The sequence below is a fragment of the Myotis myotis genome, unplaced genomic scaffold (assembly GCF_014108235.1).
Source record: "Myotis myotis isolate mMyoMyo1 unplaced genomic scaffold, mMyoMyo1.p scaffold_m19_p_1, whole genome shotgun sequence".
NCBI classification, from domain to species: domain Eukaryota; kingdom Metazoa; phylum Chordata; class Mammalia; order Chiroptera; family Vespertilionidae; genus Myotis; species Myotis myotis.
The window spans coordinates 33,021,534-33,040,380 of NW_023416313.1; the positions used below are offsets into that span (position 1 = coordinate 33,021,534).

At 46.2% G+C, this 18,847-nt stretch overlaps 1 protein-coding gene across 10 annotated transcripts in view; it reads left to right on the forward strand.

Annotated features, from left to right (window-relative positions):
- The first annotated feature begins 5,307 nt into the window (after positions 1-5,307).
- KIT (KIT proto-oncogene, receptor tyrosine kinase) overlaps positions 5,308-18,847 on the forward strand; it is an 81,277-nt gene continuing 67,737 nt past the window's right edge. For all 10 annotated transcript variants that reach the window (XM_036334134.1, XM_036334209.1, XM_036334151.1 and 7 more), the window contains exon 1: positions 5,308-5,455. In XM_036334134.1, the coding sequence (XP_036190027.1) occupies positions 5,389-5,455 (67 nt within the window). In that variant the 5' untranslated portion in view covers positions 5,308-5,388. The remainder of the gene's footprint in view (positions 5,456-18,847) is intronic.

The window sequence follows — 18,847 nt, forward strand, 5'->3', positions numbered from 1 at the left end:
GGGCTGCAGTGTTGATGGCCGCCACCCTCGTGATACCATCAACGGCGGTGCTGTGCAATGCCCGGCTAGTCAAGAACTACAAAGGAAAATGTTTCAATTAAAGATTATTTGACAACCAAAATTAAATTAAATTAAATTAAAAAGCTGGGTAGAAAAGTAGCAAATATTATAGAATCTTAAATTATGTAGAGAAAAAAATCTCCTTAGAAAAAAGAAAAAAGACTTGAAAGAAACATAACAAAATGAATTCTTCAGTAATTATATCTTGGGTGATTTTGTTTTGTTTCGTTATCATTTTCAGTATTTACTCAATTTTCTACAATGATCATTTTATTTTTACAGTCAGAACTATAAAAAAAATTAGAGATTCGGGCTGTGTGAGACTATAATGAACATCTTTTGTTCTATTTGTGTAGCACCATCCCTCCTCCTTCCAGTGAGAGTACATCAATTTTGGGGCACACATCCCGCTCCATTAAGAATGGCCTCATGATGTGGACACAGAAGACACCAATCCTGGCCCCAGGCGTGGGTATGTCACTTGGCCAATCATCATATTCTATCTGGCTTTAATAACTGGATCCAGATGGGCATGTCACTGAAGCCAAGTCAGTATTTTTATAGGAAATGTTCAGAAAGGCAGAAGAGCTTTGCTTACATTGGTACTAATCCTATATAATAAAAGCTTAATATGCAAATCGACTGGTCAGCAGGGGGGCGGGGCCGGCTAGTGGGTGGCGCCATGCCAGCCAAGGTGGGTGCCAGCGGGCAGAGGGAGGGGACCACAATCGAGGGGCAGCGGCGACTGGGGGCAGCAAAGGGGCAACCGGGGGGCGGGGCCAGCTGCTTACCGGCTGGTGCTGGCCCCCAATTGGCCTGCTGGTCGCCTCCTGCAGAGGGAGGCCAGACTGAAGCTTAGGCCCACTTCCCCTGCGTAGTGGGCCTAAGCCAGCCGTGGGCAAACTACGGCCTGCAGGCTGGATCCGGCCCATTTGAAATGAATAAAACTATTGAAAAAAAAGACCGTACCCTTTTATGTAATGATGTTTACTTTGAATTTATATTAGTTCACACAAACACTCCATCCATGCTTTTGTTCCGGCCCTCCGGTCCAGTTTAAGAACCCATTGTGGCCTTCGAGTCAAAAAGTTTGCCCACCCCTGGCCTAAGCCATCAGTTGGATATCCCCTGAGGGCTCCCAGACTGCAAGAGGGAGCAGGCCGGGCTGAGGGACAATCCCGCCCCCCCCCCCATGTGCATGAATATTTTGTGCACCAGGCCTCTAACATATATATATATGTATGTATATATATATGTGTGTGTATATATATAGCTAATATGCTAAGTGTCCCTCCCTCCATCCCACTGGTTGCTATGATGCACACTGACCACCAGGGGGCAGATGCTCAACGCAGGAGCTTCTGAGCTGCAGTGACTTGGCAGTGGCAGTTCTTGGGTGATGCACCCCGAAACCAGAGAGGAGAAAGTCCGATTCCTTGCAGGCCACACGATTCCATCTTTGGCCATGGGTTATGTTGTTGCTGGGGCACCGTTGGCCCGAATCTGGTTTACTGCACACTTGTGTTTGCATTCCACACCCTATACCAGTGATGACAAACCTATGACACGCGTGTCAGAGGTGACACGCGAACTCATTTTTTTGGTTGATTTTTCTTTGTTAAATGGCATTTAAATATATAAATATCAAAAATATAAATCTTTGTTTTACTATGGTTGCAAATATCAAAACATTTCTATATGTTACACGGCACCAGAGTTAAGTTAGGGTTTTTCAAAATGCTGACACGCCGAGCTCAAAAGGTTCGCCATCACTGCCCTATACTACAGAAACTTTGCAGAGTGCCCTCTTGCACTCCAGGACCCCTCTGGGGATGTTGGAAAGCCAGTTTCAGGCCAACCTGAGGGATCCCACCTGCCGGAGGGACCCCGTTCACTCTGCAGACGCCTTTTGAGCCATGGTGTCACCCCAGGTGCAGCTGGCCCTGGAGGGACTGTGGGGGTTTGGCTCCAGGACGTGTTTGGCCTGTCTCACCCAGGCCTGCCCCACCTGCCACCTTCTAATTAATTTCCTTTCAATGTGCACGAATCTGTGCACCGGGTCACTAGTGAGCTATAAGCCTAGAGCTGCTTGAGTGTACACAAGTATAGGGAAGCAATACAGGAAAGTACAGAGATTGGTCTCCAACAATGCATGCGTACACATACACACACACACACACACACACACACACACACACACACACACACATCTTTCAAGGCCTGATGACCTTGAGTTCCTGAATCTAGGGAAGTCTGGAACACTATCATTCCCGGACTTTCCAGTTATAAGAGCTGACACATTTTAGGTTTCTTGTTTGTTTGCTTAAGTCAGTTTGAGCTAGGTTTCTACAAGTTCCAATCAAGAGTTAATACAGTTAGCCATGGCCGGTTTGACTCAGTGGATAGAACATTGGCCTGTGGACTGAAGGTTCCCTGGTTGGATTCTGGTCAAGGACGCATCCCTGGGTTGCAGGCTCCATTCCCAGTAGGGGGCATGCGGGAGGCAGCCAATCAGTGATTCTCTCTCATCATTGATGTTTCTATCTCTCCCTCTCCCTTCCTCTCTGAAATAAAAAATAAATAAATATATATTTTTTAAAAAGTTGTTTTAAAAAAAGAATTAATACGATTATGAAAATAAAAAATATAAGGTATAATTCATGAAAGGGTCCAGGGCTATCACAAAACAAGGTACAGAACTGGGCCCACACACCCTACCTGAGTTATAAAACATTTCCATCATTGCAAATGTTTCTGTTGGACATGATCTAAACTATTTCATTCCCATAGCAGTTCACTCATAGTGCCTCCTAGATGCCTTCTTTTAGTACATAGTGGCAGGGAGTATTATTAAAAATAGCTAATAACCCTAAAGGCACAGGGACGGGAAGCCCTCTCCTGGACCTGGCATTAAACCTTTATGGATCTGAGGAGATTTGGGGTATCTCAAGAAAGGGGTTGGAGTGAGGGGACACTTAGATATTAGGGGAATGGCATTTTTCTAATAAGTACCCAAGGACTTTAATATTCTAACCGATATGGCTAACTTGGTGTGTACTGGCTGCACCCCAGTCCTGTTAGCGGATATTATAGTTTCTGCTCCCCCCCCCCCCCCCAGTGTGATCTGCTAGGGAGGGACGTTGTTTTGTGATTGCTGTAGGTCTTGTGCCTATCTAGGTGCTCAATAGAGGTTTGTTGAATGGTGAATATGAAAGACAGTCCAGCATTGTTTAATTCTCTATTCTGGTATTTTTTTTTCTGATAGTTTCCTGCCTGGAATTAAATTGCAATATGGTCTCTTTTCACCCACTTTTCTGAAAAGACTTTTTATCCTTTCCAATATCAGTTGATTGAAGAAGAAAATTGTAAATTTTCTCTCTCAGGCATATTGTTGATATTTTAACTCATAGTGATTTTTTTTTTCCTCACTACAAAATGGATTTTAGAAATAAATCAAGATCCCAGAAACTTTTGATTGCTTTGAGTGGTAGCTTTTATCTCTGCCATCCTAAGAGATATGGTCCAATGGCCCAGAACACAAACAGAGAACTTTGAATTTCAGTTCTCCCACAGCTGTATAATTTGAACCATTTGCTAGGACATTGGGGTGTGGGTTCCCACACTTGACTGTAAAGACTGTGGTAGGGCCCACATCTATCTATTAACAATGGTATTTTCAGTGCCTAGTGCCTCCTTGTTCACAGTAGAAACTGAAATACTTATTGAATAAATAAATTTATATAGAAGCAATCATACATATTGATCAATTAGGGATAATTTTTAAGCGATTAGCTTTAAAAATCATTTCTCTTAAACCAACTTAGGTCCTATTAACATCAAACAGGAGAGCTTTCAATATTAAAGTGGGGGGGCTGGTTAGTTATAATTTTTGGATGCTACTTTAGAGAAGAATTTAGGTGTATCGAAATTATTCAATTGCTTTTTCAGGTGGCACCTCCCATTTATTTTCCATTCTTAAGTTCTCTGAAGGGATGTTTTACTTGTTTATTAGACTGCATTGGGAAAGCTCATCAGACCTGAAGTCAGTCTTAAATGCCTGGGTTTCCCCTCTATTAGCTGTGGGGTCACTTTTGGAACTAAAATAATAAACGTATCTGCTCTACTTCACAAAGCTGCCACAAGCATGAAATAATATTCAGCGTAAGAAGGAACTAGAAAACCCTATACAGATACTGTTGTCGCCTTGGATAAAACACTTCCTAGGCAGTGGAACCTGGCTTAAGAGAATCATTTTACTGAGAATATTAAGAGAATAATTTTGCTCTTGGTACAGCTGAGAGGAACCCTGAGATCCTCAACCCTCTAACAGTCCCAGTCAAATAGAGAGGCAAAGAAACTGTATGCGAAAGGTGAGGGGAGGGAGGGAGGGAAGGAGAGAGAGAGAGAGAGAGAGAGAGAGAGAGAGAGAGAGAGAGAGAGAGAGAGAGAGAGAGACGCCCAGAGGGCTTAGCAAAGACTTTAGTGCAAAAGGGTTTAAAAACTCAGGCTCCCGGAGCAAACTTCCCAAGGCACCCCTCCCCCACGCTAAACCCCGTCCCAAAAATGGCTCAGCAGGAGCTTGTTGGGCGGAGGCCGCTCGGACCAATAGAAACCAACTGTGCTCATACAGGTTACGGAGCAGGTGGAGAAACTGAGCATAAAGAATCACATGCGCTCAGGCTCAGCCTTTCACCGCGGTGCCAGGTGTCCTCTTGGTCCCCTTGGGCTAACAGGAATGAAGAAGAATATCGAGGCCCAATCCCACCCCCTTCCCCAATCCAATCTGATCCCCGCACCACCTTCGCCGCCAGCAGCAAACAACCTGGAGCACGCTCGAGGGCCTGGCGGCCGACCTTTATTGTCTGGGGAGCACCTGCCAGGTGGCGGGCCGTGTCCTAATGTGAGCTGGGTGCCCAGCTTCACAAAGCGAGCCGGCAGCACCCCCTCGCCCGGGAACCGCCTCTGGCGGCCGGAGCGCAGCGCAGGGGAGAGAGGTGGAGAGAAGGGCTGGGGGTCGGGAGCGGGAAGCACATGCCGGCGTGCCCTCCTCCTCCCCGCGGCCTCAGCCCCCGGGGATTAAACGGGTCAAGGGAACCGGGGCCAGAAGCGGACGGAGGGAGCGAGATCTGGGCGCGAGGGAGGGCCGCGGGCAGGGCAGGCGAGGAGGGGCGCCGAGAAGGGGCGTGGCCGGCGCGCAGGGGGAGGGCGCTGGGAGGAGGGGCTGCTCTTCACGCTCGCGGCTCTGGGGGCTCGGCTTTGCCGCGCGCGGTGCACTCGGGCGAGAGCTGGAACCTGGGACGGAGCTCAGGTCCCAGCGCAGCCACCGCGATGAGAGGCGCTCGCGGCGCCTGGGATTTTCTCGGCGTCCTGCTCCTTCTGTTCGGCCTCCAGACAGGTGGGCGAGCGCGGCGGCCACGGGGCCGCGCCCCCTCCGCTGCCTGTGCCCCGGAGAGCTCCAACTCGCTGGGGTGTTTCGGGAGAGGTGGCTCCCGGCTCCCAGTGCCCGTGCGTTACAGCCGCCGGAAAGATTCGAGGCGACCCTGGAACTCTCCTGCGTCCAGCCTCGCTCACCTGCGCGAGGAACCGCCAGCCAGTGGTGGTGGGGGTGCTCAGCTGGGGTCTCCCGGGAGTGGGGGCAGCGAGCGGGGGGCTTAGGCGTCAGCGAGGTGCAGGCTGAGGGCGCAGGTTGCGTACTAGTTTGGGGTTTGCTTTTGTGCCGTGGGCGCGCGGGCGGGTCGGGGGTTCGCACCCAGCGTTATCTCCGCCGTGCGAGGCGCGGCCGTCGCTTCCTTTTGTTAAAAGTTGAGCGTGTGTGACCAGCCCACGGGAGCATCGGCCCGCAGGTTCTCAGCCGCGCCGAGGGGAAAGTTGGAGAGCCTTTTCTCTGCTCCGTGGCTGCTGCTTTCTGACCGCGGCCGTTCTTTGTGCCCCAGAGCTGGGGACCGACCCGCTGCCGTCTCTTGCTGGCTGCGTCGTCCGCGGACACGAGTCGGAGGCTGCGGTGTCCTGCTTATGCTTTTGCGCGGGGCGCGCGCGCGGCGGGTAGCTCTGGGGCCGGACCCCGCGAACCTGGAGGTGGCGGCTACAAGGACAACTTGGGCAGGGTGTATAGCAAGCAGCCGCTAGGTTGCAGACTTGGTGCTTTTGGAAATCCCATGCCGGAGGCTCGCCCCTTTCTACGGAGGTGCCGTTTCTTTCTTGCCGCGCGCCTCGGAGCGCGGGCCGCCTGCTCTCGGGGCGGGCAGGGCCATAGCGCTGGGACTCTTCGGTCCCTGACCCCGGCTGTCTCCGGCGCCCGGCCACAGTCTCCGGCCAGGCAGGCGGGGCTCTGCGAGCCCCTCGAATTGGTGTCTGCGACCTGTAATTGTAGGTCCGTTTTGTTTGGGGATTTTGAGATTTGCTACACCTCCCCCCCCCCCCCACGTGATACCTGTACTACTTAAGAGCCGCTTGAGGTCGGGGGTGGGGGTGGGAGGTGGAATGGAACTTTCAGTAAATCTTGGATGTTAAAGCTGTTGTGAAAATCCGGTTATATGCGCTTGGGAACTTGGGTGTTAAGGTGGAGGAGAAGGATTGGCAGGCTCCTGGGAGCCCTCGAGCAGATTCCTGCCCCCTCTAACCCTTTTCCTGGGTGTCGCTGGTGCGTGAGTCAGTGCAGGTCGCCCTGCCAACCCCAGGAAGACCCGCTCTCTCCCAGGTCACTTTTTTTTGTTTGTCTGTTTAACGTGAAGGCTACTCTGATGATGTAAGGTTAGAAAGTGAGTCTGAGCTGGAATTCCAAGGGCTCCAAAGGAAGCATCGCTATGAACTATTGTGGGGCTCCCTGGACTGCTGCTCAGTTTTCCCATAAAGTCTCAAGATGCAGCCTCCTGCTTCCCGATCTTGCAAGAAGGCATTGTGAGGGCTTTCCTGTGGGGGAAGAGGCCGTGCGTCTGGACCCTGGTGAGGTCGGAGGGATCCGGAGCCAGGGCTCAGATTCCGGAGGTATTTGACCGCCTAAGCTTCAAATGACACGTTTGGTCCTGACATCTTTGTGTCTTGGCATTTTAAATTTCAGTTAAGATACGTGAATTGAACCACCAGGAGGGCACTAGAAAGACAAACCACACAGAATAGTTCCCTTTTTAAAAAAACGAAATGAATTAATTGCTTCCTTCTTCCTCATAATTAGCCTGCGCCATCCAATAGATTTTGGCAAAGGGAATTTTAAGGTCTGCCTTGGGGAAGGAGGCGGGGGCAGTGTGGTGTAGTGACAAAGCCTTCTGCTGCCCTCTGGTTTTTCTTTTCTCGGCGAGGTATTGGCTGTGTGCCCTTGGCAGGTTGCTTCAATTCTGGGGAGCCCTCAGAGGACAGTGAGGCAGCCACATCCCAAAGGATTTTTTGGGTCTGGAATTCTCTTCCCGGGTTCTCGGGGTAGACTCTACACCTCCTCTGACCCCTTTCCCCGATTCCTTTGTGCCTCCTTGAAATTCCTCTGCTTCTCCTGGCCACAGGGACCATTTGGTGGTGTCCTCCCAGTCTACCTCTGGCTAAAGCAGGGACATGTGGCTTGTGTGCTGCCCTCTCCTCAGTCCACATGTGCCCATCTACAGTCAAACTCCACAGGATCCTTCATCCTCTCCCCTCCCTCAAGTATTTACAACTCTTGTGCCCAGCAGGATGAACCTGCAAGGAGTAGTGAATCATGCCTTCCCCTCCCTCCGCTCCTGCAGGTGTAAGACTATAGATCATCCCCAGCAGCTGCACACATTCTGGATGATTATCCTGTTGGGAATAATATGATGGCCTTATAAAGGGAACCAAATAAGTCATCTATCCCCACTCCGGCCTTTCCCAGTCACCCACACATTTGTTGTTATGGTTTTATAAATCATGTATGCCCTGTCATTAGTACACTTTTTCTGTGGCGTCTGAAATTCACTTTAGGCGTATGGTACATCGTTGTTGATCTACGATTGGGAACGGTGTGCCCAGCTCTGTGCTGGGGCCTTTCCTGACATCTCCAGTCCTCTCAACAACAAGCCCTTGGGGCATCATCCCTACCATTTTACAGCTGGAGGAACTGGCTGGGGATCAGTCAGTTCCCCAGATAATCAGCACTGAGGCCTGCGGTTAGTCCCTCAGAAAGGAAGATAAGCTGTCACTAAAATGATGGCATCGGTTTGAACCATTTTCCATCCCCCATTCCAAAAAACAAAAATGGTCTTAGTGTTCTAAACTTGCGGCATACTTGTGAAAAGTAAAACCCTAGTCAGGGGTAACGGTGTTGTGCCATTTACCCTGAATGAGCAAGATGAGCTGTGAGGGCAGGCTACCACTCATAGCTTTTATTCTCTAACAAATTCTGTGGGGGAAGCTGCCAAGTGTTTTGTGGCTTCCCTCGGAGCACGTTCATGTACAGATGTTGTTGTGGTGATGGATTTTGCTGCTGTTGTTGACAGCCACTAGAAGTTGCTCGTAGGATTTTGACTCATTTCCTCAAGTCTTCCCCCAGCTGATTAAGGAAGGACAGCAGGAAATGAGCTGCAGTGTTCCTAAATGGAGTTCTTGAAGCTGGCCTGCAGTGTGGGGACCCCTCAAAGGCAGTGAATTTTCTCCAGGATGAATTTAGTTTTAACAATCGACAGGTTAGGACATGGAAGTGCTTTATTTTGTTGTATTCATGTGTGGTAACTTTTACAAAAAGGAATTGAAAGACATTTGAAGGAATCTTAAGCAAAATTTCATATGCAATCTCTGTAACTTGGATTTTTTTTTTTCATGGCTGCAAATCCAGAGTGGGGAGGGGCCTACAAGGGAGTTACCGCAGGTAAAGGTTTGTAGGATAAATCATTGTTGAAAGGAGAGGGCACTTGTAAGCCTGGCTTAGCCCCTCTGATTTCTGATACTTTGGACATGAGACGGCTCATCTTTGGACTTTAGACTCTTAATAAATAAAGAGAAGTTGTAAGCTGATAGCCCATGGACATGTTTTGTTTGGCCTACATGATGCTTTTTAAGAAAACATTTAAAAGGCGATATTTAAAAAATATGGAGAATTTATATCCAAACTGCCCCTTTAGATAAGACCTGTGCTCTTCAGGTTGCTCAAGTATGTCAAACTTGCCGCCGGCTGCTGCTAAACGAGGCATGTAGGCCCCCCCCCTCCGCCCCCCTAGTTTGACATGCTTGCTCTAGGCCAGTGGTCTGCAAACTGCGGCTCTCGAGCCACATGCGGCTCTTGGGCCCCTTGAGTGTGGCTCTTCCACAAAATACCACGTGCGGGCGCGCGTACAGTGCGATTGAAACATCGTGGCCCATGCTCAGAAGTCGGTTTTCAGCCTGGGCGAGTCTATTTTGAAGAAGTACTGTTGATATTTGGCTCTGTTGACTAATGAGTTTGCCGACCACTGCTCTAGGCAGTACCACTCTTTACTGCCAGTCCTTGGGCGTTAAGGCATTTAGCTTGGGCCCTGGTAAGCCCAGGGGTACCACACAGCTCCCTAGTAGAAGGAGCACAGGCCCGAGGAGTGGAACAACTTTGAATTAGTCTGCTGGCTCTGCAGCTGCCAGTTTTGTAGCTATAGAACAAGTTGCTTAACCTGCTGAACTTCACTTTTTCATCCTAGTTTTTTAGCTGTGTGACTTTGGGAAAGTTACTTAACCTCTCTGTGCCAGAAATGTGTTGCTACATATAAAGTTTTTAGAATGGTGTTGCCCGGCAGGCTCATAGTACAACCTTAATATGTGTCAGCCATAATTATCTGCAAAATAGGAATTATTATTATCCCTAAGATGGGAATAATGTCTTCACTAATATGATTGCCCTGCAGAGTAGAAAGAGATTGTTGTAAAGATGCTTGGCACAGGATCTGGGATAGGACAGGCACCTAACACATGCGTAAACTCCTCTAGTATGTAGAATTTGACTGCTTCTCTTTATAATCCTCGTACGCAGGTACCAATAAGTACTAACTTGACAGCTTATAAAACGGAACAAACTTTAATTTTTGCCTTGAGTTTTATACAGCTTTTGACATAACAGTTGGGAAGCACTAGTTTTAGAGATTGAACAGATCTCGGGGTGGGGGAACCAGAAGATTTCTCCAATGAAAACATTTATACCTGGTGATTTTTTTCCATTCATCTTATGCTTACATTTTGGTTATGACACACTTGTGTTAGATCTCTTCCATTGCCTACCTTTCTGTCAGCTAGATTTTCAACAGTTTTGCAAATTTTAAAGTTTAAGTTGAATTGATATTTAGGGCCAGTGGCATTAGAGTTAGTTAACAGCTTGGCCTCTGAAATCGACAACCTGGGATTTTATGCGGTTCCACCACTTGCCGGGTGTGTGATCTGTAAAATGGGCATGGTGGCACAGGGCTACTGAAAGGAGTAGACAGTTACCCACATACGGGCATAGCACAGTGCCCCTCGCAGGGACGGCAGGGTACTGCACCGTGAGGCTGATTTTATGTTCCTCTCTCAGCTTTATCTCTTATAAAAAAATGGAAATGGCTTAAAACCAGATTATCTAGAAGTATGTTTTGGTATTAAAATGAAGCATATACATTTAATGTCTAGTTTTTTGTTTGGTTGTTTGTTTTTTTTTAAGCCGATAGTTTGTAGTAATGCATACTTCTCTCCCTCGCTTTTTATTTAACCTTATTTGACCTGCTTTCCATGAAAGGGGATACAGATTACTAGATAAGACTTTAGGAGGGGAAAGGTCTGTACATGGCCATTTTCTCAAGGTGAATAAGTAAGTGTAGCTTTCCTGGGTTCCAGGAGCCCTATTAACCTTGAAAGCTCCTTGAGGTCGGCTTTTTGGTGACTGCCTTCCCTAGGAGTGAGGGGCCACCCTGAACTTGTCCATTGCTCCAGGCTGGACACTGAGTGGTGCTCAGTAAATATTGGTTTAACATCTCTCCGCTTCTCCAGCTCTTGCAAAGCACTTTGAATGCAATAAATGCTCAGTAAACATTTCGGATTCAGTTTAACAAAGATTTATCAGTCTCTATGCCTTGGTCCTTGCAGGGACTCCAGGAACTGGCTAGGGACGGGAGAGGGACAGGTAAGAACACAGCCAAGGATTCAAAGTAGAACTGGTGTCTTAAGAAGTGAAAGGAAGGGGGGGGGGGAGGCAGGGGAAGGTGGAGGTGAGCCAAGGCAGGGAGGAGGCCTCCTGCAATAATGTCAACATTAAAACCATTTTAATGAAAAAAATAATAAAATAAAATACAAACAAGTGCAAAGTGCTCGGGCAAGATTTAAGAGGGGAGGTGTTTCTGTCTTGGTGGGTGGGTGCTAGAGATCAGGGATCAGTAAAAGTGTCCATGTGGGAGATAACATTTGAGATTAATTTCTAAACCTTAAAAGAGAGAGGGCAGAGTGTCTGTAGTTGAGGCTTCAATTGGAAAAAGCTACAGAAAGAGAGAGCGAGACATTAAGATCTTATTTGCGGCTTGTCCAGTCTTTCTCTCGGTGTGAAGGTTGGGGTAGGAGTTGGAGGGGAAGACTCTGGTTTAGCTTCGGGGAACATTTAGTGTTGAGTTCGGTCCAGATTCTAAAACAAGGTTTGAGGTCCAGGCCAGGGTGAGGTGACTCAGTAGTGGTCCTCGGCCTGTGTTATTGGTACCGGGCTGCTCGCTCCCTCATTCCGTCCAGGTAAGCCCTCTCCGCAAATGTGCCGGAAATTTGGACACCCCCAGTGGGCAGCTGAGACTAAGGAAGGGATGTGTGCTTAAATTTTAGTAAAATACACATAATATAAAGCTTACCATCTTAATCATTTCTAGGTGTCCTGCTCAGTAGTGTTAAGTACATTCACATAGTTGTGCAGCCAGTCTCTGGAACGCTTCAGCTTGCAAAACTGAAACTCTGTACCCATTACTCCCTGTTCTCTCCCTCCCCCAGCCCCTGGCAACCATCATTCTACTTTCTGCCTGTGAATTTGGATACTCTAGGAACCTCATACAAGTGGAGTCATTCAGTATTTGTCTTGGGGACTGGCTTATTGCACTTAGCACAGTGATTTTCGATTGGTATGCCGCAAGAGGCACGCTGGTGTGCCGCAAGAATTTTTAAGATATGCAATACCTGACTAGTCAGGGACACTGACCTTTTTTTCCTTAGGTTGTCAAATAAAAAAAGTGACAACATCTAACACAACAAAAGTCATCTGGTGTGAATAAATCAAAATTATACCCCCCCCTTTTTTTATCAGATTGGCAAAAAATGTTTTTTTTGGTGTGCCGCAGAATTTTAATAGTTTGTTTATGTACCATGAGATGAAAAAGCTTGAAAATCGCCGACTTAGTGTAATATCCTCATGGTTCATCCATGTTGTAGCCTGCTGTATGTAGATGTATGTGTATGTACATATCCCATTTTATCCATTCATCCACCAAGGGACACTTGGTTGCCTCCCCCTTTTGGCTATAATGAATAATGCTGCTGTGAACTGGAACATACAGATACCTAAGGGAGAGTTTCTCTTCTGAGGGGCCTCTTTTAGGGTGGTGGAGCTCATGGCCAAGGCAATGAGTTGGTGGGGAACTGGGCCCAGGGATGACCAGACTCTTTAGATCAGTGGTTCTCAACCGTCCTAATGCCGTGACCCTTTAATACAGTTCCTCATGTTGTGGTGACCCCCAATTTCATTGTTACAAGTTGAACATAATTAAAGCATAGTGATTAATCACAAAAACAATATGTAATTATATATGTGTTTTCCGATGGTCTTAGGCGACCCCTGTGAAAGGGTTGTTCGACCCCCTCCAAAGGAGTCTCGACCCACAGCTTGAGAACCGCTGCTTTAGATGAAGGAGTGAGGGCCTGGGTGTGAGGGTGTGGGCCCTGGAAAGGAGAGAGCACATAAGGGATGGGAGAAAGATAAAGGTGGCAGACTTAATTCAGTTGGCATATTACAGGCACCTTGGATGTGTCAGGCACTAAACTTTAGTGACTAAAGAGATCAAGGGAAGGGGAACGGGAGTTATTGCAGGGTGGATAACTGGGAGAACTGGTGGTGAGGTGGAATTAATGGAAACAAACAAACAAACAAAAAACAGGAGGAGGGAGCAGCCCTGTGGTGGTGGAAGGGTTTGATGTTGGACTCTGCTGTTTTTTCATTGGTTATTTACAGGCTGCATGGACTTGAAACGCAGTTCTGCAGGTGGTAGACACGCGTGAAATTCTTCCTAGGGTCAGGTCCATGAAAAAATAAAAGCTAAACCCCAGAGGTATGGAACATGGCTCTCTGGTAGGATTTAGGGATTATAAAGAATTGCATGTTAAAAAATAAAAGAAAAGGAACAAAAGAATTGTGTGTTGTGCAGCAGTGATATAATAAAAAGTAAATTTTCATGAAAAGAATACATATCAGGAAGACACAACCCTGCCTGTATTCTCTGCGTTAGGCCATTTAAAAAGTATGTTTATAGGTTTCCTTAGATAATAAAATGGACATTCTGGATATAGAACAGGACATAGAGTTAATTAAAGCTTTGGGAAATAGTTGCCTTTGAAGGCAACTTAAAGAAATTGGATTTATTAAGCCTGGAGTAGATAAGGTGAAGGAAGGTTTAGTGAATGACAGTCTTCAAATATTTGTAGTATGTGAGTGAAGAATGGGACAAAATGCGAGTAGTTTAAACTGCCCCAGAAGACAAGATTTTTTAAAGGAAAATTCTTTGATTAGAAGGGTTGCCATCTGTGATGCAATTTGTCGTAGTTGTAATGTGGTTGATTGGTAGCTTACTCAGAAACACTTTAAAAGATCATACTTTTGTATGTTTTACCTAGATTATATGCTCAATTCAAATCCAGAGCAGGTTCCAGAATATGTACTTTGTGTTACTTTTAAGTTTAGGGCGAATTACAGTGCCCACCCTGCCTACCCCTTCACTCCCAGCTGAAATAACAGGTTTTGTAGATTCAACATCTGATAGTGGCAATAGATCAGTGGTTCTCAACCTTGGCTGCACATTAGAATCACCTGGGAAACTTTTTAAAATCCTGATTTCTGGGCCTCATCCTCCGGAAATTCTGTTTCTTTATTACTAATGTTGTGGCCTCACCCCATAACAAGGTTGAGAACCACTGCAATAGATGAACTTTGACTCTACTTATTAACAGATTTTAAATATTTAGATAAATGATAAGCGGGGTATGTACCAGTCTGCATAAATTCATTTGCTAAATACACACACACACACCCACACACACACACCCACACACCCACCCACCCTCCCCCCCACCCCTCCACCCACCCTCCATCCCCCCTACCCCCCCACCCCCCCCACCCCCCCCCACCCCCCCCACCCAAACTAAGCCAGCAACAAGCAAAACCCCCAACCCTTGATAAAGGCCGTGTGGTTTAGGACATCTTAAGACTCTATCCTGGGTTCACAAAGGCTTGCATTAGGAAGTAATTAGGGACACGGGTTACTGCTCGCAGCTAAGAGGCTAGGGGAGGCACAAGCCTATCATTTCAGGAAAAGGTGTGAGTGATGACACTTGCCAAGGAAAACCTTGCTCACAATCAAGGGGGAAAAATAATAAGGAAAATGAACTGAGAAGAAACCCTTACTCCTTTTCTAAGTTTTTAGTGAGGTGAGCCATCCAGCTAGCTGCCTTTGGGTTTACCCCAGGTGAGTCAGGTTATGTCAGAGGGTGTTAAAACTTCAAACAACCCAGGGCTGCCAGTAATTTACATATAATGGCCTTTGTAGAGCCTTAAGCAGAGGAATTACTTAGCAGAGGTAGAACAATGGAGGTGTTATCACAAAGAACTTTGGAAATGATTTGGTGTCTCTTTATTGGAGGGAAGTATTTATAGATAAGGATCTAACATAGATTTGGCTTCTGGGGAAAACTGGTGGATTTTAAAATTGTGATAGGTGGATGGTGGCATTATTTATTTGTTATTTGGCTAGTGAGTGTTTTTTTAAAAAATATATTTTTATTGGTTTCAGAGAGAAAGGGAAAAGGAGAGATAGAAACATCAATGATGAGAGAGAATCATTGATGGACTGCCTCCTGCAGGCCCCCTACTGGGGACCGACTCCACAACCCAGGAATGTGCCCTTGCCCGGAATCGAACCCAGGACCCGTCAGTCTGCAGGCCGACACTCTGTCCACTGAGCCAAACCGGCTAGGGCTAGTGAGTGTTTTTAAGAAAACAAGGCTTAATGTTTTAAAAAAGTTGAGGAGTAGTCCATTTTGAAAGACTATGGGCACTTGTAGAGTGATAATAATTTTCAGCTTGTAAAATGTTTTAGATGTGTTTCCAGTGTAATTTTCGCAATGTAGATTTCTCTCTCTCTTTTTTTAATAGCTGATGTTGAATATGTACCTGGGGAAGATTTTCACTTTAAGAAATGGCCTGGTAAAGCCACACAGGTCTGCCTTTAGGCTTTTTTGTTGTTAAATTAAAGCAGGCTTCTTAATCCAAAATATGTCTTTAGAATAGCCACTTGAAAATGGTTAATTGGGATGTTTAAATGTTTTTCTACTTATTTTAGTGTAGTTGGTGTATTTACTGCAGGGAAATAGACACATTTTTAGCTTGACTAAAATGCACGAGTTTCATAAAAAAGGACCACCCCCCCCCTCCTGCTTTTTAAAATAAACTAGCATATGTAGAAGGGCTTATGCATTTTTTTAGTAGTTCGGAATGTGTAGCCTAATTTACATGCCAACATTTTGAAGGGACATTATTTAGAACGATCACCTCAGTTTCAGAATGACTGCCTTCTACAGAGAGGCTGGCCCAGGAGTGGACGTATGGATGGGGAAGTGTGCCTGCCATCAGGTAAGGCAAGCCCAAGGCAGGGCCCCCAGCTTCTCTTTGTCCTTACCAGAGACCTGGACCAGCGCTGGCCATGCATCTGTAGTGATTTACAGCTTCACTCTGTGGTCCCTTCTTGTCTCTTTGAAACTGACCCAATACCAGGAATTCATCGGTGGGTTCACAAATACTTACTGAAGCATCAGGGGGGCTATAGCAGCGAGCAACCAGGCAAACATCCTTGTCCTCTTGGGGCTTATGGTTTAGTGAATTCCCTTCCTTTCATGAGCCCAGGCCCACAAAGAGCCCAGAAAGGGGGGAAATAGAAGGTCTAGGGCAGTGGTTCTCAACCTTCTGGCCCTTTAAATACAGTTCCTCATGTTGTGACCCAACCATAAAATTATTTTCGTGGCTACTTCATAACTGTAATGTCGCTACTGTTATCAATTGTAATGTAAATATCTGATATGCAGGATGGTCTTAGGTGACCCCTGTGAAAGGGTCGTTCGACCGCCAAAGGGGTCGCGGCCCACAGGTTGAGAACCGCTGGCCTAGGGTCTCATAGAAAGCAGCTTAATTTAGCTTTATTTCAGTTCTGTATTGTGGTTAATGAAGGAAGGGAGCTGAGAAAGGCTGGGTTTCTCAGCTCAGGAGGGACTGGGTTCAAGATGGGAAAGAAGGGCCGGAGAAGGCAACAGGGACAGGAGAGAGACGGGCAGGGACTCAGCAGGAGCTTTTTGAGGTTTGAATCTTTCTGCCACGGGTCCTGCCCTGGGAAAGGCTGGGCATTCTCCCTCTGCTCAGCTGTCCTGCTCCAGCCTTTGCAGCTCCTTGGGCAGGTGTTCTGATGGAGGGACCCCAGAGGGGGTTGTGCAGTGTGTGCAGTCAGGAGCACGGACAGGCGTCTTCACGTTCAGGACGTCAGGGAGCCTGGAATGTCACGTGCCCGAGTGGTGTGTTTGGAACCATTTTCCTCAGAAAATACCAGAACGCCTTTCCCAGCTGAGAGAGATGCTTCAGGGGTCCAGGCTTCATACTCTTCAGTATGTCTCCAAGGGCAGGAGGGTCTGCACCTCCCTTTTAAATGGTTTCATCTTCGTCTTGTTAATATCTGACCATCTTTGGTTTTCATAATGGGTTCGACCCATGGCACTTTGTGTCTGACAAAGTGACATTCAGCCACCGCCAGTCATAGTCTGCATCATGCGTCATCTCTCCTCTGTCACCAGCTGGCCCAGGTTGAGTCACTAGCTGGCCCAGGTTGACGTCATCTGACTTTTTCCATTTTAGCTTCAGGGTAGCCTTTGTGGGGCCCATGAATGATAAGCTCTTCAGTTTCAAATCAAGGACTGACTCCCCAAATAACAGTTGACACTTGAATTACTCAGGACTGGAAAGGTCCTTGTCTGTCAATTGTTGGGCATGCAGTTAGGACTCCTGCTGCCTTTAGTACTGTTAGGAAGGAACTGAGATGAAGAACATTCAGGATAGCTTGAGAGATGGCAGTAAGGCGGATTCCTCAGCTGCAAGGGATGATGTCAATTAAGGATTTTGATGAAGCTACCAGCTTTAGTTATACAAGTAAGGGGTGCGTAAGAAATAACATCAGTTGCTTGAAAGTACTTGCTCTAGGGTTGAGGAAAGGCTCTAGTGCAGCGGTTCTCAACCTGTGGGTCGCGACCCCTTTGGCGATCGAACGACCCTTTCACAGGGGTCGCCTAAGACCATCCTGCATATCAGATATTTACATTATGATTCATAATAGTAACAACATTACAGTTATGAAGTAGCAACGAAAATAATTTTATGGTTGGGTCCCAACATGAGGAACTGTATTTAAAGGGCCAGAAGGTTGAGAACCACTGATCTAGTGTTTCTAAGTCAGAGTTTTGTTTTTTTTGTGTGTGTGTGTGTGTGTGTTTACTCTAGTGTAATCATCATTGATAGTCATTGGTTAGCACCTATTGTTTGGGGTGAGACGTTTGGGGGCCTAAATTTAAATAGGCTTTGTTTAAGTTTGCTATCAGTTGAGACTAGGGAATAGTAAAAAAAAAAAAAAAAAAAAAAAAGTAGGGGACCTATAACTTCTCTAGGCTATCCCCTTGGTTGTTTGAAAACCTATTACCAGGCATTATTTTTCAAGATGGAGGAATTGAACTTCTCATTAACTTAAAAATATATATATATTTATGATGGGAACATTTCACACATAGAGAATACTGCAACAAACCCTTATATACTCATCATTCAGCTTCACCAGTTGGATCAACAAGTCTTTGTGCTTTACCTCTGTCTACTTCATCCTCTCATTTTTTTTCATCCTCTCATTATTTTGAAGCATATCTCAAGCATCATCAAATTTTATCTGTAAATATTTTCAGCATGTAGCTCTAAAATATAGACTCGCACCCCTAAAATAATGATAATGCTAATGTCACACCCTCCCAAATCAATATAACTCCACAGTGTCACTGAGTATTCAACATTCACATTTTCCCTATTAAAGTAAATATAAAATATATACAAATATAAATATTTGATATATCCAAAAAAGATCCACGTATTGCAATTGCTTGATATGGCCTTTAAGTCATTTTGTCTTTACAGGTTCTATTTCCCTATTTTTATTGAAGAAACTTCTTATTTGTCCTGTACAGTTTTTTAGTCTGAATTCTGCTGATTCCATTTCCCTGTTCTCTTTATTTCCTTTAAATTGGTGATTTAGTTTTGATCACAAATTTTTTTATTCACACAGCATACAGTTAACCTTTTTTTAAATTATTATTATTATTTTTTTAAAATACATTTTATTGATTTTTTTACAGAGAGGAAGGGAGAGAGATAGAGAGTCAGAAACATCGATGAGAGAGAAACATCGACCAGCCGCCTCCTGCACATCCCCCACCGGGGATGTGCCCGCAACCCAGGTACATGCCCTTGATCGGAATTGAACCTGGGACCTTTCAGTCCGCAGGCCGACGCTCTATCCACTGAGCCAAACCGGTTTCCGCA